General features: G+C 35.1%; 1 protein-coding gene and 1 pseudogene across 4 annotated transcripts in view; both read left to right on the plus strand.

Moving 5' to 3' along the window:
* CCDC138 (coiled-coil domain containing 138) overlaps positions 1 to 24,220 on the plus strand; it is a 108,483-nt gene that overhangs the window by 32,506 nt on the left and 51,757 nt on the right. For all 4 annotated transcript variants that reach the window (XM_077768566.1, XM_077768568.1, XM_077768569.1 and 1 more), the window contains exons 8-11: positions 643 to 720; positions 827 to 934; positions 4,334 to 4,498; positions 23,869 to 23,985. In XM_077768566.1, coding sequence (XP_077624692.1) covers positions 643 to 720; positions 827 to 934; positions 4,334 to 4,498; positions 23,869 to 23,985 — 468 coding nt within the window. The remainder of the gene's footprint in view (positions 1 to 642; positions 721 to 826; positions 935 to 4,333; positions 4,499 to 23,868; positions 23,986 to 24,220) is intronic.
* LOC144235148 (ubiquitin thioesterase OTUB1 pseudogene) lies at positions 2,118 to 3,213 on the plus strand (annotated as a pseudogene).

Below are 24,220 nucleotides of genomic sequence, written 5' to 3' on the forward strand. Positions count from 1 at the left end.
TGTATAATGTATATACTGAAAAGTACAAAACATTATTAAAATAAAGTTCTAAATAAACTGAAAGCTACATTATGTTTATAGATGGGAAGACTCAATATTTGTAAATATGTCAGTTCTTCCCAAATCTGTATATTAATCCAATTTCAGTAATTCATTTCTACATGCTTAATGATTTGTATACTTTTCTATACATATATTGTAGTTCAATAGAAAGTTCAATTAAAAGACATTTCCCATTAAAGCATATACTTGTAAGATACCAGGAGACTTACAGTTTTCTATAGAATTGAAGTAAGCTTAAACACTGTTAGTGCTTTGGGGACAAATGATGGTTTTTAGCTGTTTTTTAATTAAATTTTTTATTTCATTTTATTTTTGTTGACATGTAATTGACATACAGTATCCTGTTAGTTTCAGGTGTATATCATATTGATTGAATATTTTTATACATTTCAAAATGATTTCCAAGATAAGTCTAGTTACCCTCAGTTGTAATTTTCTTTAATCGTAAATGCTACCTCTGTTTTGTTACATTGTTTGGTTATACAGACTAGATAAGATAATAGATTATTTTGGAAATCTTTAGTGTGAAATCAGCTTTTATATTGAAATATTGAAATCTTTAGTGTTTTCTCACTGTAGTTAAATGAAGTAAATGAAGAAAACAAGAAGATGGAGATTCACACTAAGAGAGTTCAAGCTCGTTTAGATAATTTACAGGTAAGTTGCCTGCTCTTTTGATACAAGTGAATTTTAAATGATTGCCTTTGTGTTTTCTCACCTTTAATACAATTGTGTTTTAATTCATGGATATGCACTGTTGCAGAGGAAGTATGAGTTTATGACACTACAGAGACTAAAAGGAAATTGCCATGCTGCTAACGAAATGAAAAGTTTAAAACAAGAAAAAGTACCAGTCTCAAAAACTCACAAGGTATGATGGGATTGAAAATTTCTCCAATAGAAGGCAAAGACATTTTCTCTTTGTTCTTGAACCTTTTTTTAAACATCCTTTTTGATATGAGAAGATTCACCCTAATAATTCATTTACAGAGAAATATATGTATAATACTTCTAATATGCTTTTATTTCCAAAAGCAAAACAAAATATTTCAGCAGTGTTTCAGGCATAGTAACACTGACAAATCATAGGACCCTAAGCTTAATAAGAGCTTTATTATTCGTTGTATTTTAAGACCCTATAAGCTTTCAGTATTTTCTGTCAAGACTACAGTCCACACCTGAATGAGCTCTATTTTTTTATTTTTTCCTAAGGATTTTTTTACATTGAGGTATAAATTATATACAGTAATGTAATGCACAGATCATTAAGTATATAGTTTCGTCAGTTTTGAAAAATGCCTATACTCCTATAACCTACAACTAGATATAGAACATTTCCATCACTCTAGAAACGTTCCCTTGTGTGTCTTTTCAGCTCTTCCTTGTAAGAAGTAGTTGTTAATCTGAATTCCTATCACCGTGAATTCATTTTACCTATTTTAGAACTTTGGTCAGTGAGATTGTATAGTATACATTCATTTGGGTAAGGTTTATTTTACTCGTCATAACATTGGGTGTATCAATAGTTTGTTCCTCTGTATTGCTCAGTAGTATTCCACTGCATGACTGTATCACAAAATTTGTTTATTCTTCTGTTGATAGACACCTGGGGTGTTTCTATTTTTTGTCTATTCTGAATAAAGCCATTAAGAATATTTGTGTACATGGGTTTAGTGGACATGTGTTTTCATTCTTCTTGGAAATACAACTAAGACCAGAATTTCTGGGTCATAGATACTTGACTTTTCATAAAACTGCCAGTTTTCCGAAGCTATTGTACCATTTTATACTCTTGTGAATGTTGTAATTGCTCTACAGCCTTGCCCAACATTTGGTGTTTTCAGTCTTTTTCATTTTGACCTTTTTAGTGGGTGGGTAGTGATATCTCAATCTGGGCTTTTTAGTAATTTTTATAAATCTTCTACTTCTTTGCGTAAAGTGGGAGCATAGCATTGTTTAAAGATTTTTGTGAAATCTCAGTAGCAAAATCAGGAGCCACCATTGGGCACTGTGATTCTGAAGGTCTTAACTGTCTGACTTATGATGAAGACATCATGATGACTCGGGACCAAATTCAGCAAAAGATTGCTATGCAGAACCTTCTGTTCTTGGAGCTGTTAGAGCTCACCATCCTATGCAGGGAATATAGTGATGACTTCTATCAACAGAAGATTGAGCACCTCCACCAAAAGTTCTCATACACCTGCAAGACCAGGCTTTATGTGAACTGCTGCTGCTGCTTTTTTTTTTTTTTTTTTTTATTAATGTTTACTTATTTTAATGAGAGAGAGAGAGTCTGAGCAGGTAGAGGGACAGAGGAGAAGGAGAGAGAGGATCCCATGTAAGCTCCATGCTGACAGCAGAGAGCCCAANTGTCTCTTTTTTTTTTTTTTTTTTTTTTATTAATGTTTACTTATTTTAATGAGAGAGAGAGAGTCTGAGCAGGTAGAGGGACAGAGGAGAAGGAGAGAGAGGATCCCATGTAAGCTCCATGCTGACAGCAGAGAGCCCAATATAGGGCTCAAACCCACGAACCGAGAGATCATGACTTGAGTCGAAGTCTGATGCTTACCTGACTGAGCTACCCAGATACCCTTATGTGAACAGCTTCTATTGAGGCTTTAGATTCTCCACTTGGAGGTGCTGCTGGATGTTAGCAGGGAATTTCAGCAGTTCAAGCCCATATCTGTCAAGATAAAAGATGACCTGGTGTCAGGGCTTCACTGAACTCACAGTTGAAGATTTCCACACCATGTTTATAGACCTAATTGAGTAGATGGAGAAGCAGACCTAAGTAGCCAGCCTGCTGCCCTCCTTCAATAATCAGAGGACCTTGGACTTCCTATTAGTCTACCTGCAACTCTGTTCACCTCAGGCTTTCCTGTAGGATGAGAGCAGGCTCTTAGAGCATTTCATTGAGGGTGGGCTCACTGTCCAGGAATTCTGCCACCAGGAGGTAGAGGCCATGAATGAGAATAGTAATCACATTCTTGTCATTGTGCCAGCCCATGCCCTCAGGGTCTCTATCCAGGTGGGTGGAAGGAGACCGCATAGAGGTTATCAGCACCAACCTGCACATCTTTTCTGAAGTCTCTGGGCCTAAGGTCTACCTTCTCTACCTCCTAGACCTATGATTTCCTCTACAAATAGGGCTTGCCCCTGTCTGCCACTGCTCTCTGCCAGGCAAACACATATGTGCAGAAATACTTTTTGTGGTTGTAAATGGAAATATTTCACAACCCCCACTCTCACTTTTTTCCTCTTATACAGCCTACAGTGTTTTATTAAAGGGGATGCTTTTCTACTCCGTACTTAATGATGTTTGAAATTATCTAAAGTTTTCATTTGAAGAAAACAGGTACTCTTGTTCAGAATAATGTAATTCTGATTTTGTGGATTGCTGTCTACTTAATGTTACCTTTTTATTTATTTGTTTTTGTTTCTTTTTCTTTTCAGATGTCTAAAAAACTAAATCTAGCATAGTTCCCTGTTTAAGGTAGATGTGTAATAAATTGACTAAAAGTGATTTTAAGAAATACTAAAATCAGTGTAATTGAATCTATAAATTTTTGTGGCATTTTGTTTTTCACCTCCCATTTTGATAGACTCTCAAGAGAAGAGGATTTCCAGGAAATTTTTCATATCCTGTTTATAGAATGTTAAAAAGATAAAGAAAGAAACAACTTTTTTGGGAAGAAGAAAATATGAAGTTCTTAGGTGGAAATTGTTTTAACTTTCTAAACCTTTAAATTTATTAAAATCTTTTAGTTATGGTGGTTTATGCTCTTGAGTTTAGGCCAATTTTATTTTATTATGTTATCAAACTTAGATAAAGAATTTTTATGAAAATTCTTTTTTTTGGTAATAAGGCAAAGTTCTTTAAGTTTCCTTTTTAGGATGGATTTTCTCTTCTCTCAGCTATCATTTTAATATGTTTCTTCTGTTAAATGGAAGTGTTTGATTTGGAATTTTCGTTGTTTGTCATTCAATACATATTTTAATGGTGTTCTTTAGGTAACTTATTCTATAACCCCCAAATTTAAAGCTTGCCTTTTATCAGGTTGTGAACTTAAATGTTTGATTTAATTTTTTACATATAGGTACCACTTAATGCACAAGTTTATGAACTTTTTCAATACATATATTCAATACATACATTCAATATATAGTTTAATGGCGTTCTTAAGGTAGGTAGCTTATTCTGTATTCCCCAAATTTAACTTTTATCAGGTTGTGAACTGAAATGTTTGATTTAATTTTTTGCACATAGGTACCACTTAATGCACAAGTTTATGAACTTTTAACTGTCTTCATGGACTGGATTTCAGATCACCACCTTAGTAAATTAAAAAGTGAAGAATCTGGAATGGATGGTGAAAAGCCCCTACTGAAATTTGCTTCTCAGAGAAATGATATTCAAGAGAAGTGTATAAAGGTTTGTGTTTTGATTTGATACATATGACTTATAAAGATCAAAACTGGAGAGTCTGTTGTATATGTTATAAGAGAAATTGAAATAGTTCTAAAAAGATTCTAAAAAGACCAATAGTTTTTTTTTTTTTTTTTAATGTTTTATTTATGTCNTAGTTTCTAAAAAGATTTATTTCAGACTTAATTAACATTAATTCATACTTTTTATTTTTCTTAACATAATGGGAACTTCATTTTAAAAATAGAGACTAGAAGTTAACAACTTAATCCAAAAATGGCAAAATAATTGTATACTAGAATTAGGCAAATGATCAGTGATATGACCAATTCCTGATAGATAACACATGATTTCCACTAAAATAATTTTGTTTTACTTTTTGTCATGAAGGGATAAAAAGTCTATTGGGAAGGGGCTTCTCATTAACCAAACGAAATGACCATTTAAAACAAAATATTTTTTAACATTTATTCATTTTTGAGAGAGAGCCTGTGAGTGGGGGAGGGGCAGAGAGAGAGGGAGACCCAGAATCCAAAGCAGGCTCCAGCCTCTGAGCTGTCAGCACAGAGCCTGACATGGGGCTTGAGCCTGATGTGGGGCTCGAACCCACAAGCAGTGAGATTGTGACCTGAGCTGAAGTCGGACGCTTAACCCACTGAGCCACCCAGGCGCCCCTGAAATGACCATTTTCTTAAGTTATAGACATTAATTTGGATATTAGTACTCGTGATTTTTAGTTAGTATATGTGGTTATTAGAGGTTGACAATTATATTCTACAAGAAATATATTAAAACTTTGAAGAGTAGACATCTAAAGTTGTTTATTTAGTGTTTTCAGAAACAGTCACGTAATTGTTAAATATTGGCCAGGGTTTCATTTGAGAAAATTATTTCCAGTTTTCCTCTTTACATAACTAAAATGTTTCTTCTAAATGCGTTTTCTGCTTGGCAGAATAATGGGCCTTCAAGATGTTCATATCCTAATCCCTGAAACCTTTCCATGTGTTATGTTATATGGCAGAAGTGAATTACGGTTTACTAATCTACTGACTTTCCATAGTGATTGACCAGGTTGTCTGAGTGGGCACAGTAATCATGTGAGCTTTTAACCAGACAAAAGAGCAGAAGAGCAGGTCAGAGACTCAGCCCATGCTTGCTAGCTTTAAAGGTGGAAGAAAAGGGCCATAAGCCAAGTAATGCTTCTAGAAATTAGTTCAATTTTAGTTATATTTAAGCCTCTGATTAATTTTCAGTTCATTTTTTGTCTCTGTCATAAAATAAGGGTCCAGTTCATTTTTCACAAGTTAATATCCAGTTTTCCCCTCACCATTTGTTGAAGCGACTGTCCTTTTCCCTATTGAGTGGTCTTGGCACCCTTGACAAACATTGTTTCACCATATATGTGAGGGCTTATTTCTGGGCTATTTTCATTGGTTTTTATCTCTCTCTCTATGTGAATATGACACTATTTTGATTACTGTAGCTTTGTAGCAAGTTTGAAGTCAGGAAGTGTGAGACTTTCAACTTTGTTCTTTTTCAAGATTGTTTTTTGTCTGTTCCTTGTGCCTGGAGATTCTATATGAATTTAGAATGAGTAGTAGTCTATGTTGTATAAAAGTTTTACATTTTTACGTAATTAAACCCACATCCTTTCCTATTTATTTATTTATTATTTTGAGAGACAGTGCATGAGTGAGCGAGTGAGCAGGGGAGGGGCAGAAAGAGGAGAGAGAATCCCAAGCAGGGAGTCTTGAGCTCCTGACAGTACAGAGTCCAGTGCAGGGCTCAGTCCCACAAATTGTGAGATCAGGAGTCAGATGCTTAACCAACTGAGCCACCCAGGAACCCCCCATATCCTTTCTTTTGTTTATACCACTGCATCAGTGTTAAAATAGACCTCTCTTGCCCCAACATGTGGAAAATATTTAACTTTGTTATTTTTTGTTTCTAGGCTTTTCCTGTTTTCATGGTTAACTTTGAAATATTTAATTCCTGTTTTTCCCATTGATTTGAAATGTACATAAAATGTATTTAGGAGGTGAGGTCTATTTTTGTGGTCATTACTCTGTTCCATTGATCTGTATGTTCCTGTGTTACTACCACAGTGTTCTGATTAGTTCTGACTTTATAAATTATTATACATCAGCAGGAAAGTTTTGGTTACTTCAAGAAATTTTTAGTTGTCCATGATACTCATTTTAATACAAGTTTTGAAAGTCTTTTTGTATTTTGTTGTTGTTACATTTAATTTCTGGATTGATTTAGAATTTGTATCTTTATAATAAGTCTTCCCCTCCTTCTTTTTATACAGTTAGTTTTTCATGTTCTTGAATTAAATTTGTGATTTTTATATATGTGTATTTAGAATCTTTCCTTTTTCATATTTTATTGTGTTTGGGAACTTTTTTGTTATTATGAATATGATTTTTTTCCATTCTCTAAAATTGGATATTGATGGTATTTGGAAGATAATTTTGCTTTTTATATTTTTAGCAACTGGACAGTTCACCAAAATTATTAGTTCTGATAACTTGAAAAATGTTTTTCTTGTGTTTTCTAGTTAAGAGATCACATTATTTATAATTAAGATATTATCTCCTTTTCAGTGTTAAACATTTTACTCCATTTTCTCATCACTTTTTCAAGTGAATATAAATATATATAAAAGACAGAATCTTTCTTTTGCTTTTTACAATCCTTGCGGAAAAAGGTAAATAATAGAGGTGATAGCATCCCTGTCTTAGTCTCCACTATTGAAGTGTTTCACAGTAAAATATGATTGTTATTTTTAAAAATTAGGGATTTTTCCTCTCTTGTACTAAGTTAGAAGGTTCTCAGAGAATATCTTAACACTTCTCCCTGACCTCAGTTTTCCTTCGTAGGATTTAGGGCTTAAATAACTTTCTTTGTGAATTGAGCTTTTACAGGAAATACTTGAAAATTCTTTTTTGTGTATAATTAAAATAGATTATATAGTTGCTCATAGAATTGAAGTATAATTAACATACAATGTTATATTAGTTTTAGATGTGCAGCATATTGACTGAACAATTCTATACATTACTCAGTGCACAACACAGTAAGTGTAGTCATCATCTGTCACCATCTGTTATTTCAATATTATTGACTGTATTCCTTATACTGTATTTTCATTCCCTGTGACTTATTTATTTCCTAACTAGAAGTTTGTATTTCCTAATCCCTTTTATTATTTCACCCATCCCCCAACCACTTCCCTTCTGGCAGCCACCAGTTTGTTGTGTGTATATGAGTCTGTCCATTCATTTTGTTTGTTCATTTATTAGTTTTTTTGTATTTCACATATAAGTGAAATCATGAGGTCTTTGTCTTTTTCTGTCTGACTTGTTTTACTTACCATAATACCTTCAGCGTCCATCCATGTTGTTGTATATGTTAAGATCTCATTCTTTTTTATGGCTGAGTAATATTCCATTGTATAAATGCATACTGTACCTTCTTTATCCATTCCTCTATTGATAGGCACTTGAGTTGCTTCCATATCTTGGCTATTACATAAACATAGTGGAGCTTCTATCTTTTTCAATGTGTGTTTTATTTTCTTTTTTTATTTATCTAGGTAAATATCTAGTAGTGGAATTATTGGATCATAGGGTAGTTCTATTTTTAATTTTTTGAGGAACCTCCATACTGTTTTCCATACTAGCTGTGCATTCTCATTAACAGTATATGAAGGTTCCCTTTTCTTCACATCCTTGCCAACGCTTATTAGTTCCTGTCCGTTTGATAATAGCCATTCTAACAACTGTGAGGTGATAGTTCATTGTGGTTTTGATTTGCATTTCCCTGATGAGTGATGCTGAGCATCTTTTCATGTGTCTGTTGGCTATCTGTAGGTCTTCTTTGGAAAATGTCCATTCAGGTTCTCTACTCATTTTTAATTGGATTATTTGGGTTTTTTGGTGTTGAGTTGTATAATTTCTTCATATATTGTGGATATTAACCCCTCATCAGATATATCATTCACACATATTTTCTTCTTTTCAATAAGTTGCCTTTTGTTTTGTGGATGGTTTTCTTTGGTATGTAAAAACTTTGTATTTAGGTATAGTCCCAATAGTTTATTTTTGCTTTTGTTGCCTTTGCTGGAGGAGGCATATCTAGAAAAATTTTGCTATGGCTGATATCTAAGAGATTACTGCCATTGTTTTCTTCTAGGAGTTTTATGATTTCACGTCTCGTATGTAGATCTTTAATCTGTTTTGAGTTTATTTTTGTGTATGATGCAAGGAAGTGGTTCAGTTTCACTCTTTGCATGTAGCTGTCCAGTTTTCCCAGCACCAATAATTGAAGACACTGTCTTTTCCCCATTGTATTTTCTTGCCTCATTTGTTGTAAATTAGTTGACCACATATACATGGGTTCTGGGCTCTCTATTCTATTGCACTGATTTAAGTGTTTATTTTTGTGGCTCTATCATACTATTTTGATTACTAGAACTTAATAGTATATCTTGAAATCTGAGATTGTGATATCTCCTGTTTTGTTCTTCTTTCTCAAGATTGTTTTTGCTATTCAGAGTCTTTTGTGCTTGCATACAAATTTTAGAATTATTTTTTCTTGTTCTGTGAAAAGTGCTATTGGTATTTTGATAGGTATTGCATTGAATGTTTAGATTGCTTTGGGCAGTATGGACATTTTAACAATATTCTTCCAATCCATGAACATGAAATATCTTTCTGTTTGTTTTTGTTGTCTTCAGTTTCTTTCATCACTATTTTATAGTTTTCAGAGTATAAGTCTTTCACTGTATTGGTTAAGTTTATTCCTAGCTATTTTATTCTTTTTGGTGTGATTGTAAACGGGACTATTTTCTTTTCTTTTTTTTTTTAATGGGATTATTTTCTTAATCTTTCTTGTTTCTTCATTATTAGTTTATAGAAATGCAACTGATTTCTCTATATTAATTTTGTATCCAGCAACTTAACTGAATTCATCTATCAGTTGTAATAGTTTTTTTTAACGAAATCTCTAGTGACAGTTTAATTTCTTCCTTATTGTTTTGGATGCATTTTATTTGTTTTGATTGCTGCAAGTAGCATTTCTAGTACTGTGTTGAGTAAAAGTGGTGAGAGTGGACATCTTTGTCTTGTTCCTGATCTTAAAGGAAGAGCTTTCAGTTTTTCACATTGAGTATGTTAGTTTTGGGTTTGTCATATAGTGCCTCTATTATGTTGAAGTATGTTCCCATAAACCCACTTTGTTGAGGTTTTATCATGAATGGATGTCATATTTTTTCAAATGCCTTTTCGGCATCTATGAAGATGATCATGTGGTTTTTATCCTTTCTTTTGTTCATGCAGTATGTCACATTAATTGGTTTACAAATATTGAACCACCTGGAATCTTAAGTAAGATTCCTGGACTAAATCTTAATTGTAGTAGTGATTTTTCTAATATACCACTGAATTTGTTTTGCTAATAGGTTGTTGAGGATTTTTGCACCTGTGTTCATCAGAAATACTAGCTGTAGTTTTCTTTTTGTGTAGTGTTTTTGTCCGGTTTTAGTATCAGGATAATGCTGGCTTTGTGGAATGAATTTGGAAGTTTTCCTTTTTTTAAAAAATAGTTTGAGAAGAATAGGTATTAACTTCTTTAAATGTTTTGTAGGGGCCCCTAGGTGGCTCAGTTGCTTGACTGTCCAACTCTTGATTTTGGCTCACGTCTTGATCCCAGGGTCATGGGATTGAGCCCCATCTGGGCTCAGTGCTGAGTATGGAGCTTACTTAAGATATTCTCTCTCTCTCTCTCTTTCTCTCTCTATCTCTCTCTTTCTCTCTCTCTCCCTCTTTCCTTCCCCCCCCATTCCCCTCACTCAATCTCTCTCTCTAGAATGAGAGAATGGAAAATAAAAAATAATTAAAATAAAATAAATAAATAAAATAAATGTTTGGTAGAATTCACCTGTGAAGCCATCTGGTCCTGGACTTTTGTTTGTTGGGAGTTTTTTGATTGTTGATTCAATTTTATTACTTGTAATCAGTCTGTTGAAAATTTCTATTTTTTTTCTGATTCAATTTTAGAAAGTTATATTTCTAAGAATTTATCCATTTCTTGGAAATTGTCCAGTTTGTTAGCATATAATTTTCATAGTATGCTCTTACGACCCTTTGCGTTTCTGTTGTGTTCATTGTTATATTTCTCTTCTTTCATTTTTGATTTTATTTATTTGAGTCTCTCTTCTTTTGGAGTCTGGCCAAAGGTTTATCAGTTTTGTTTAGTTTTTCAAAAACTGGCTCCTGGTTTCATTGGTCTTCTTTGTCTTCTTTATTTTTTTGTCTCTATTTCATTTATTTCTGTTCTGATCTTTATTATTTCTTCCCTTCTATTAGCTTTGGGCTTTGTTTTCTTCTAGCCCTTTCAGGTCTAAAGTTAGGTTGTTTATTTTATTTATTTATTTATTTATTGCCTTTTGAGGTAGGCCTTTATTACTGTTCTTTCTTTGAACTGCTTTTACTGGGTTCCAAAGATTTGAACCATTGCATTTTCTTCTTTTTTTTAAATTTTTTTTTTTTTACATTTATTTATTTTTGAGAGACAGAGCACCAGTGGGGGAGGGGCAGAGAATGAGACACAGAATCTGAGGCAGGCTCTAGGCTCTGAGCTGTCAGCACAGTGTCTGATGAGGGGCTCGAACTCATAAACCAAGAGATTATGACCTGAGCTGAAGTTGGAGGCTTAACCAACTGAGCCACCCAGGTGGCCCTGAACCATTGCATTTGCATTTTCATTTGTCCTCATGTATTTTTTTGTATTCCCTCTTTGATTTCTTGGTTCACCCATTCATTGTTTAGTAGCATGCCGTTTTACCTGCATGTTTTTTGTTCCTTTCAAATTTTTTCTTGTTATTGAGTTCTAGTTTCCTACCCTTGTGGTTAGAAAAGATTCTTGATATAATTTCAGTCTTTTTAAATTTACGGAGACTTGTTTTGTGGCCCAACATATAATCTGTCCTAGAGAATGTTATATGTGTACTTGAGAAGAATGCACATTCTGTATTTGAATGGAATATTCTCTCTGTATTGATTAGGTCAGTTGGTCTAATATGTCATTCAAAGGCACTATTTCCTTGATTTTCTGTCTGTTTGATCTGTCCATTTTGTAAGTTGGCTATTAAAGCTTTGTGCTTTTGGGTGCCTGGGTGACTCAGTTGATTAAGAGTCCAGCTTCGTCTCGGGTCATGATCTCACAGTTTGTGTCTCTCTGCTGTCAACATAGAGCCTGCTTTGGATCCTCTGTCCCCTTCTCTCTCTGTCCCTCCTCCACTAGCCTACACATGCTCTCTTTCTCTCTCAAAAATAAACATTCAAAAAATAAAGTTTCCTGCTATTGTCAATTTCTCCCTATATGTTAATAATTGCTTCATGTATTTGGTTACTTCTATGTTGGGTATGTCAATGTTTATAATTATATATCCTTTTACTGGATTGTTCCTTGTATCTTTGCCTCTTGTTACCGCCTTTGTTTTAAAGTCTGTTTTGTTTGATATAAGTATTGTCACTCTGGCTTTTCTTTCACTTCTATTTGCATGATACCCCTTCACTTTGAGTCTGTATGTGTCTTAGGTTTGAAGTGATTCTTTCGTAGGCAGCATTTGGATGAGTCTTGTTTTTTTATCCATTGATTCATCCTGTTTTTTTATTGGAGCATTGAGTCTATTTATAGTTAAAGTAATCACTAATAGTATATGCATAATTGCCTTTTTTTCATTGTTTTCCGGTTGTTTTGTAGTTTTCTTTCTATTCCTTTTTTCTTTCTTGCTCTCTTCCTTTGGAATTACGCTGGGATTCCTTTCTCTTTATTTTTTGGTATATCTATTACAGGTTTTTTATTTGTGGTAAAAAGTAGCAGCTTTTTATCTTGATGAGGTCCTAATTGTTCATTTTTGCTTTTATTTCCCTGGCCTCTGGAGACATGTCAAGTAGGAAGTTGCTGTGGTTGAGGTCAAAGAGGTTGCTGTTTTCCCCTGTAGGATTTTGATGGTTTCTTCTCTCCCATTTAGGTCTTTCATCCATTTTGAGTTTATTTTTGTGTATGGTGTAAGAAAGTGGTCCAGTTTCATTGTTCTGCATGTTGCTGAAAGCACTAAATTTTTACCTCCCTTCCATGTTTTACATATATGTTATGTTTCATACCTTTTTATTTTGTATATCCTTGCACTGATTTTTGTAGATATAATTGATTTTACCTCTTTTGTGGGCTTTTAAAATGTTTGAAAGTACAAGCAGGGGAGGGACAGAGAGAGAAAGAATCCCAAGCAGGTTCTGTGCTTTCAGCACAGAGCCTGATGGCAGGGCTTGATCTCACAAAGTGGAAGATCATGACTTGAGTCAAAATCAAGAGTTGGATGCTTTAACTGAGAGAGCCACCCAGGTGCCCCTACTACTTTCGTATTTTAACCTCCATATTGGCTTTACAAGTGATTAACTTACTGTCTTTACTAAATGTTTTCTTTTATCTGTGAAATTTTTAACTTTGATTATTTTCTTCTAGTTATGGTCTTTCCATTTAAAGACCTTAAAGGTCCTTTTAAAGAACCTTTGAAAGGTTTAAAAAAGTCCTTTTAGGGGTGCGTGGGTGGCTCAATTGAGCGACCGACTTCGACTCAGGTCATGATCTCGCAGTTTGTGGATTTGAGCCCCCACTTCAGGCTCTGTGCTGACAGCTCAGAGCCTGGAGCCTGCTTTGGATTTGGTGTCTCCCTCTGTCTCTGCCCTTCCCCTGCTCACACCCTGCTCTTTGAAAAATAAATACATTTTTAAAAAATTAAAAAAACAAAAAGAGAAGTCCTTTTACTACTATTTCTTGTAAGGCTAATTTCATAGTGATGAACTCCTTTGAGAAACTCCTAATTTCTTCCTGGGTATTCTTTTTTTTTTTAGCCTATTTTCATTTATTTTTGAGAGAGAAAGAGAGAGTGGGGGAGGTGCAGAGGGCAGAGTGGGAAAGAGAATCCCAAGTAGGCTCCATGCTGTCTGCACAGAACCTGACCCAGGACTCAATCTCATGAACTGTGAGATAATGACCTGAGTCAAAATAGAGTCAGATGCTTAACTGACTGAGTCCCTGGGTATTCTTGATTGCATGTTTTTTTCCTTTAATGTTTTGAATATAGCATGCCACTTTCTTCTGGCCTGCAGAATTTCTGCTAAAAAATCTGCTGGTAGCCTTTTGGGATTTCTTGTAAGTTGATTGTTTACTTTTGCTGCTTTTGAAAGATTTCTCTTTTTCACCACTTTTTGCCCCTTTTTTTTTAAAGTAGGCTTCACATCCAGTGCGGAGTCCAGCGTGAGGCTTGAACTCATGACCCTGAGATCAAGACTTCAGCTGTGATCAAGAGTCAGATACTTAACCAACTGAGCCACCCAGGCACCCCCGTTTTTGCCATTTTAATGTGTGGCTTGGTGCGGATCTTTTGGCTTAATCTTGCTTCCTGGACCTGGGATGTCTGTTTTCTTCCCCAGATTTGGGAAGTTTTCAGCTATTATTTCTTCCAATAAATTTTCTGCCCCCTTTCTTTACTGGGTTGCTTGTTTTTCGGGTGTGGAGTTTGGTGAGTTCCTTATAGATTTTGGATATTAACCCTTTATCTGATATGTCATTTGCAACTATCTTTTCCCATTCTGTTGGTTGCCTATTAGTTTTGTGGATTGTTTCCTTTGCCGTGCAGAAGCTTTTAATCTTGATGAGGTCCCAATAGTTCATGTTTGCTCTTGATTCCCTTGCTTTTGGGGATTTGTCAAGTAAGAAATTGCTGTGGTGGAGATCAAGGAGGTTGTTTCCTGCTTTCTCCTTTAGGGTTTTGATGGTTTCCTGTCTCACATTCAAGTCCTTTCTCCATTTGGAGTTTATTTTTGTGTATGGTGTGGGGAAATGATCTAGTTTCATTCTTCTGAGTGTTGTTGTCCAGTTCTCCCAGCACCATCTGTTAAAGAGGCTGTCTTTTTTCCATTGGATATTCTTTCCTGTTTTGTCAAAGATTAGTTGGCTGTNGTTTTTGTTTATTTTTTCAAAAAACCCAACTCTTGGTTTCATTGATCTGTTCAATTGTTTCTTTGGTCTCTATGTTGTTTATTTTTGCTCTGATTTTTACTGTTTCTCGTCTTCTACTGGGTTTAGCACATTCTTGTTGCTCTGTGTCTAGTTCCTTTAGGTGAGCTGTTAGATTTGGACTTGTGCTTTTTCTGATTTCTTGAAATAGGCATGGAGTACAATGTACTTTCCTCTTAGGACTGCCTTTGCTGCATCCCATAGATTTTGGATTATTGTGTTTTCATTTTCATTTGTTTCCATATATTTTTAAATTTCCTCTCTAATTGCCTGATTGGCCCATTCATTCTTTAGAAGGGTGTTCTTTAACCTCCATGTTTTTGGAGGTTTTCCAGACTTCTTCCTGTAATTGATTTCAAGTTTCAAAGCATTGTGATCTGACAGTGTGCATGGTATGATCTGTATTCTTTTGAATTTATTGAGGGCTGCTTTATGTCCCAGTATGTGATCTATCTTGGAGAATGTGCCATGCGCACTTGAGAAGAAAGTAAATTCCCTGGCCTCAGGATGTAAAGTTCTAAATATATCCATCAGATCCATCTGGTCCAATGTGTCTTTCAAGTCCATTGTTTCCTTAGTGATTTTCTGTCTGGTTGACATATTCATTGCTGTAAGCGGAGTATTAATGTCCCCTGCTGTTAGCACATTCTTATCTATAAGCTTGTTTCTGTTTGTGATTAATTGTTTTAAATATTTAGGTGCTCCCATATTCGGTGCATAGACATTTATGATTGTTAGTTCTTCCTGATGGATAGACCCTGTAATTATTATATAATGCCCTTCTTCATCTCTTGTTATTGTCTTTAATTTAAAGTCCAGTTTGTCTGATATAAGTATAGCTATTCCAGCTTTCTTTTGACTTTCAGTAGCATGATTTATATTTCTCCATCCCCTTACTTTTAATCTGAAGGTATCTTCCAGTCTAAACTGCGTTTCTTGTAGACAGCAAATAGATTTTTTGTTGTTTTATCCATTCTGCTACCCTATGTCTTTTGCTTGGAGCATTCAGCCTAATTATATTCAGTGTTATTATTAAAAAATAATGGGTTTAGAGTCATCGTGTCCTTTGTGGGATTCATGCTTGTGGTAGTGTCTCTAGAATCTTGCCTTCCTTGCAACATTTCCCTCAGAGCATCCACCTCAGGATTTTTTGTAGGGCTGGTTTAGTGGTGAGAAATTCTTTCAGTTTTTGTTTATTTGGAAAGACTTTGATCTCTCCTTCTATTTTGAATGACAGGCTTGCTGGATAGAGGATTCTTGGCTGCATATTTTTTCTGTTCATCACATTGAAGATTTCCTGCCTTTCCTTTCTGACCTGTCAAGTTTTAGTAGATAGGTGTGTAACCACTCTGATAGGCTTCCCTTTGTATGTTAGGGTCCTTTTCTCCCTAGCTGCTTACAGAATTCTCTCTTTGTCCTTATATTTTTCCAGTATCACTCTGATATGTTGTGCAGAAGATCAATTCAAGTTTCGTCTGAGGGGAGTTTTCTGTGCCTCTTGAATTTCAACGACTACTCCCCTCCCCTGGTTGGGGGAGTTCTCTGTTATAATTAGTTCCAGGACTCCTTCAGCACCTTTCCCTCTCTCTTCCTCATCTGGAAAACCTACAATTTGGATATTATTCCATTTGATTGCATCGCTGAACTCTTGAACTCTTCATTCATGTTTCTGGATCACTTTCTCTCTCTCTTTCTCAGCTTCCTCTTTTTCTCTAATTGTGTCTTCAAAATCACTTATTCTCTTATCTGCCTCTTCAATCCGTGCATTGGACACCTCCATTGTATTATGTATCTCTTTTATACCAGTTTTTAATTCATAACTATTTTTGAGCTCCATAGTGTTTGTAGCAGTGGTTTCTCTGATTCTTCCATGCTTTTTTCAGGCCTAGCAATTTTATGACTGTTGTTCTAAATTCTTGTTCAGTTATGTTGCTTATATCTGTTTTGAGTGGTTCTTTAGCTGTCAGTTCTTCCTCGAATTCCTTTGGCAGAGAGTTCTTCCGTTTCCTCATTTTGGTTAGTTTTCTATCTCTTGTTAATTTTAAAAGCTTTTTGTACACTCTACCGCTGCAGGTTTTGCTGTAGTAAAGAGGGTTCTTTGACTCTTCAGGTCCTGTCCATTCAGGAAGTGTTCTTTGAATGGTGCCTCTTGGTTTTTCTTATTGAGAGTTTGGTTATTTTGTTTCCCTACTCTTAGCGTATTTCGGACTCTCCACCATGTGTACTTTGGCTTGTTTTTTGAAGTAGGCCTGAAAAAAGAAAACAGACAACCACACAGGGAACACAGGTACACAAACGCACAGACAAACTAGTAAAGACGCCAACCCAGGGTCAGGTAAAAACAACAACAACAAAACTTCCTTCTGGAGGGGATGGGTGTGGTTTGGTGTAGGCAGGTCTCACCTCCACTGTGTCCTGCTGGCTGGTCCCTGAGGTCCTCCCTTGATTTTGGGGAGAAGAATGGCGTCTACCCAGTGTCTTCTGAACCAAGTGTTAGCAAATCACTCCTTTGGGTCTGATCTCCCTGTGTTGAGGAAGTAGCCAAGGTGGGCTGAGTTCTATACCCCACACCCCACCTCATTTCTAGTCCCTAGTCCGTGGGCTTTGTTTATCCTGCTGGAAACAGTGCCGCAGGTCACTGCTTCCCTGCTGCCGGGTGTTGAGTGGGGGGTAGGAATAGTGTAGCAGCCTCAGATCCGCGGGCATCAAGCAGTGATACAGCCTGGGATCCAGGGCCTCTGCGCCCCACGTGCGTGCAGTGAACGTAGCAGCTTCAGGCCCCCTGCCACCGCTGCCACCACCGCCCGAAAGTTAGTTCTTTTTCCAGAAATTTTAAAACCTAACAAACCTTTAGCTAGGGTGGTCATATGAAGAAATACCAAATCAAGATTACTATAATTAGGGGGAAAAAGAGGAGACATTGTTATCTTACAGAAATAAAAAGATTTATAAGAAAATACTATGTATAATTATAAGCAAATAAAATAGATAAGTGAGGTAAATAGACAAATTCTCAGAGGGACAAAAACTATCAAAAAATGACTCAAGAAATAGAAAAGTTAAATTGCTTTGTAATTAATAAGATTAAATTAGTCCAAAGACTGCTTACAAAGAAAATGCCAGGTCCGTATGGCTTCACTGCTGAATTCTTCCAGACGTTTAAAGAATTATTATAAATTCTTCACAAGCTATTCTCAAAAACAGAAAAGGATCCCACACCTAACGACTCATCTTATGAGGCCAGTATTTCAATGATAACAAATTTATCACAAGAACAGTAGAAACCAGTCTCAGGATTATGGACACAAAACTCCCCAACCCAATACAAGAAAATTGAATCCAGTCACATATAAAAAGAGTTATATACCATAACTGAGTATGATTTACCCCAGGAATGTAATTGACTTAACCTTCAGAAACACAACATATCTTTATGATAAAAGCAGTTAAAAGCTAGAGAAAAAAGGGAATTTCCTTTACTTGATAAAATACATCTACACAACCTCCACAGTTAATATCTTACTTAACTGTGAAATGAAAAACTGTATGTTTCTCCCTAAAATTAGGAACAAGAAAAGAATACTTACTCTCACCTCTTCTATTAAACATTGCACTGAAGGTTCTAGCCAGGGAAGTTAGTTAAGAAAATGAAATAAAGTTATCCAGAGTAGAAAGAAAATAAAACGATTTGCAGATGACATGATCTTGTTTATATAAAAACCTAAGGAAGTCACTAAAGAAAAAAAAAAACTGTAAAAACTAACAAGCAATTTAAGGTTAAAATATACAAGTTCAATATTCAGGAAGTCAACTGTATATTTATATAGTAGCAGTAAACAATTTGAGAATGAATTTAGGAAAAACAATTCCACTTTTAGTGGCATCAAAAAGAATAAAATACTTTAGGAATTAGTATTTCATAAGAAGTGTAAAACTCATGATCTGAAAACTACAAAACATTGTTGAAAGAAATTTAAAAGATCTAATAAAAATTCAATGACATCCTTATTCATGGGATACTTAGCATGCTAGTACTTCCTAAACTGATCTACATATTCAGTGCAACCCTGATTGTAAAATCCCAGCTGGCTTCTTGGCAGAAAACAATAACCCCATCCTGAAATGATTATGGAAATGCCAGGGACCCAGAATATTGACAGCAAATTTGTAAAGGAGAGAGTTGGAGAACTCACATTTCCTGATTTAAAGTTTTTCTACAAAGCTACAGTAATGGATAGAGTGTGATGTTGGCATAAGGATAGTGGTAAAAAGTACAAAACTCTTTGAAGAAAACATACATGGAAATTGCAATTGGACTTGGAAATGTCTTCTTAAATATGACAAAGAAAGCAGAAAGAACCAAAGAAGAGAGATAATTGGGGGTGCCTGGGTGGCTCAGATCATGATTTCAGAGTTTGTGGGTTTGAGCCAAGCCCATGTTGGGCTCTGTGCTGACAGTTCAGGGTCTGGAGCCTGCTTCAGATTCTGTGTCTCCCTTTCTCTCTGCCCCTTCCCTGCTTGTGCTCTGTATCTCTCAAAAAAGTAAACATTAAAAATTTTTTTAAATAAAAAATTAATTAAAAAATAATTGGCTGTATCAAAATTTAAAACTTAACTGATTAAAAAATGGGTAAAGGACCTGAATAGATATTTTTCCAAAGAAGACATATGCATGGCCAACAGGTATATGAAAAGATCAACGACACTGATATTCCAAGAAGTACAGATTAAAACAAATCTATAATGAGATCTCACCTCAGACCTCTTTGGATCTCAGATGTGTTCTCACCACCAAAAACAGTAAAAGGTAACTATGTGAGATGATGGATATGTTAATTATCTTGGTTGTGGTAGCCATTTCACAGTGTATACATATATTAAAACATCACATTGTACACCTTATATATACAGTTTTGCCAGTCTTATTTTAGTAATGGGGGTATATGGAAATAAAATGTAAGAAAACATGGAATTGGGGAAAACAGTATGTTTTAATTATTTACAGAAGGTCTGGATGACTGGAGTACCAGAGGTGAACAAAGTAATGGGCAGTAGTGGGAGAAGAAAGCAGGGTTGAAGCATGGTGATCTTTGGGGCCCTTGCTAACAAATTTGGCTTCTGTAAGCAGCCCTAGCCACTTACAGCGCCTTGATAAAAACATATATTCAATAAATGTTAATTGTTGTTACAACCAAACCAGAAGACAAACAAACCCACTGCTGAGAAAATTCTAACTAATAAAAAATGAAATTTAAGACAAAACTTTTATTTTTTTCTGTTTCAGTCTGTGACTCCCTCTCTCTCTGACCCTCCCCTGCTCACGCTGTCTCTCTCTCTCCTAGAAATAAGTAAAACATTAAAAAAAAAAATTTAAAAAAAAGACAAAACTTTTCTTTTTTTAACTTTTGTGCTCCATAGGATACCATCATGAAAGTCAAAAGACAGTCTAACTGAATGGAGATAGTAGTTTTCAAATCATATATCTGATAAGGGACTTTCATTTGAAATATTTTTTAGAAAGCTTTACAACTCAGTAATAAAAAGAAAACCTAATTAAAAATGCACTATGGATCTGAGTAGACATCTCTCTCAAAATCATATACAGATGGTCAATTAGCACATGAAATGATGCTCAATAACATTACTGTCTTGGGAAATGTAAAGCAAAACCACTTTGATATATCACATCCCATCCACGAGGATGGCTAAAATTAAAAACAAAAAACTAGATAATTGTGACCAAAATGTGAATGAAGAAATTAAAACTCGTACTGCTGGTGAAAATATAAAATTGTATAGTACCTTTGGAAAATAGTCTGGCAGTTCCTGAAAAGATTTAACATAGATTTACTACATGAGTTAGCATTTCCATTCCTAGGTACATACAGGAGAAATCAAGGCATATGTACACACAGAAATTTGTACAAGAATGTTCATAGCAGCATGATTCATAATAGCCAAAAACGGAGAAACAACCCATATGTCCATCAGTGGACAAATGGATATGGTCTATGTATACAGTGGAATATTACTTGGTGGTAAAGAGAAATGATGTATTGTTGCATGCTACAATATGAATGAATGAATGAATGAGAATATTGAAAGTAGAGACACTGAGTGGCCTCTGTTAAGTCTCTGATGTCGGCTCCGGTCATGATCTCCCTGTTAGTGAGTTCAAGCCCCACATTGGATTCTCTCTTGTCAGCACAGAGCCTACTTCAGATCCTCTGCGTTCCTCTCTCTCTGCCTCTCCCCCACTTGCTCTCTCTCTCTCTCTCTTAAATAAACATTAAAGAAAAAAATAAACCCAGTCTCAAACCTTAAAAAAAAGAAAAAATATTGAAAGTGAAAGAAGCAAATCACAAAAACAACATATTGTAGGACTCCATTTATATGAAGAATCCAGACTAGGTAAATTATATAGAGAAGGCAGATCAGTGGTTGGGGCAATATTGGGATGATTGCTAATGGTTAGGGTTTTTTGGGAGTAGATGATGAAAATGTTCTAAAACTGATTATGATGATGGTTTTACAACTGTGTGAATATACTAAAAATCATTTAATTGTACACTTTAAATAGGTGAATTGTAAGGTGTATGAATTATGTCTCAATAAAACTATTAACAAAAAATTAATCACTACAACAGAAACAGAAATATAACCAAGTCTTTGTGGTTCTCTTGGTCTTGGTGTCTCCTAAGTCTCTTTAAACTTGAGATACTTTCTCCGCCATCCTTCTTGCCTCCCAATTTTTATGCTAATAAAACTCTTCTTGTTGAAGAGTCATGCTCAGTTGAGTATCTCACATTTTTAATTTTTCTGCATCCTTTTTGGTATTATGTAACTTGTGTGGCAGACATGCTTTATAGGTAATTCTTTTTACTCTGTCTTACCTATGTATATGTAGTCTCATTTGAAAGATTTCACTCTGAAAAAAATCACTTTGATTCTTCTTCTCCTCCCCTCTCTCCCCCCCACCTTGGGACTCACAACTCACAATGTGATCAAGGGTCACGTGCTCTACCGAATGAGCCAGCCATGTGCCCCAAATCACTTTCTTTACCAGTTTTAAATCTCATGTTAAAATATAGGGTGAAGGGGATTAAGTATACAAGATTTTACTGGAATTATGGCCTTAAGATAGTAGATAGTTATTAAATTCCATTCATGCATAAAAGTACAGTTTAGACATTCCTCCTTGAGGTGTCTAATTTTTCAGTTTTGCTTGAAATTTCATTCCAGAAAATGATAACTAAGACTAGTAGGAAACCAGTGAAAATTTTTAAGGAGAAAATAGCATCAGGTTTATGCTTTCAAAGGATCTTGTTAATTACAGTGAAGGCACCAGTATAGATGCTGGAAAATAGTTTAGGAAAGTCTTAAAGTAGTTCAGATGAATTAAGAAAGTAATTTGCATTAGAATCATGGTTATGAAATTAGAAGTAAACTGTTGAGAAAATATTTAGGAGGTAAAACAGATGAAACTTTTTAATGGATCTGGTATATAAGTTGAGGTGTCTAGTTGGTTTCCAGGTTTCTGACTTTTCAAACTGTATGAATGTTAGTAGCATTCACTCAAAATAAGAACTATTGGAGTACATCTGGGTTTGAGCCATCTCAATTTGGTAAGTTCTGGACAAGCTGAGATTTAGATACCTAAATGGATGTTTGATAAACATCGATATAAGGGACCAGAGGTCAGCACAAAGAGGAGTCAGTGCTAGATATGTAAATATGGGAGTCATTAGTTTGTATGGGCTAATTAGTCTGTATTAGCTAATACTGAATTTGAGGAACCCCAGCATATAGTGACCTAGTGAGTGAAGATGAACCAGGCAGAGAGACAGTGACTAGAGTAGAAGAAAGAAAACTAGAAGAAATTGGTATCACAGAAGCCACTGAGTATTTCAAAAGGAGGAAGTAGTCAGTAGTGCCTACTGTGAAAGGTCAGATACATCCTTCCAAACTTGTATGTTTATTTCCATACCTGTTGATCATATCTGTGGTCTAATTACATATGATTTTGTATCCTAGCTTTTATTGTTTTTACTTAATTTATCATTAATATTTTTCTCGTTCATAATCTTTAGTCCAGTGAGTGGATGTATACCTGACTCAACCATTTCCTTATTGCTAAGTGATTAAGTTACCTCTGCATTTTTTAAGCACCTCATGTGCTTTAGGAGGTGTGTATTTTAGGTGTTCTTCTTAGGCTAATATACCAGAAGTAGGATGATTCCATCAAAAGCTTAGAGTATCTCTTTATGGTCTTGAAATTTTCTAGCAAAATGACATACTTTTGAAACAGTATTCATAGATATCTTTTTACATTTTTTTAAATATTTTTATTTTGGAGAGAGACAGAGACAGTGCACAAGTGGAGCAGGGGCAGAGAAAGGGAGGGAGGCATAGAATCTGAAGCAGGATCTAGGCTCTAGGCTCTGAGCTGTTAGCACAGAGCTGACACAGAGCTTGAACTAATGAACCAAGAGATCATGACCTGGGCCAAAGTAGGACATTTAACCAACTGAGCCACCCAGGCGCCCCGTAGACCTCTTCTTTAAGCATTTGATTATTTTTACAATTTGACTTTATTATTATTTATGCAAGTCACACCTGTTAAGAGGAAGGTATTACCCCAAATGCTAAAATTTTACTGACAATATTTTTAAAAACATTCATATCCTTTTTTTTTTTTTATTTCTAGGAGAGAGAGAGAGACAGCATGAGCAGGGAAGGGTCAGAGAGAGAGGGAGTCACAGACTGAAACAGGCTCCAGGCTCTGAGCTGGCAGTCAGCACAGAGCCCGACGCGGGGCTCGAACCCACGAACCGCGAGATCATGACCCAAGCGAAAGTCGGACACTTAACCGACTAAGCCACCCAGGCGCCCCATATCTTTTTCAATATAAATCATTTAAATGTGATTGTATCACACTTGCTCTTTTATAACCTACTTTTATCGTCTAAATAAAATATAGATTCCATTATAATTTTTAATGGTTACATATGTATCATAAAATTACTTAATTATTTAAAGTCAAGAGAATATGTTTGTAAAGGTTCATCTCATTAAAATCTTAGTGTAGCACTGCTGGGTTAAAGGATGTATGTATTTAAATTTTGAAATATTTATTTCTACATTGTGTTGCATATGGTTTCAAAATGAGGGTTTTTGTTAGAGAACTCTTTTTCTTTTGAAAAAGGATAATTTTTAAAAAATGTGGTATTTGATTTCAGACATCTAAAATTACTGTGCTTTTATATCTTCCGTCATTTTATCTTTAGCTTTTGCCCATGATGACAGAGCAATTACAGTGGATGCCATTTTTGAATGCCAAACTTCATGAGCCTTTTGTAAAATTTATATATTGGTCTCTAAGGCAGCTAGATGCTGGAACACAGGTAAGTGATTAATAGTCTATGTTTAAGTGATACTCTGTTTACTTATTTCTCTTGTTCTTTCACAGATTTTGTTCTGCTTATATTTCAGAACATTTTGCCTTCTCTGCTTTATTTATTGCTTTCTCATTATCCTTTTATAAATATTGTTTTTCAGTGCCGTAGGTTTTAATCAATATGTAAAATTGTTTTTTAGTTTCAAAATTGTATAAGTATCACTCTTAGGTTATTGTTAAAA

Source organism: Crocuta crocuta, unplaced genomic scaffold (assembly GCF_008692635.1).
Source record: "Crocuta crocuta isolate KB4526 unplaced genomic scaffold, BGI_CrCroc_1.0 scaffold788, whole genome shotgun sequence".
NCBI lineage: Eukaryota > Metazoa > Chordata > Mammalia > Carnivora > Hyaenidae > Crocuta > Crocuta crocuta.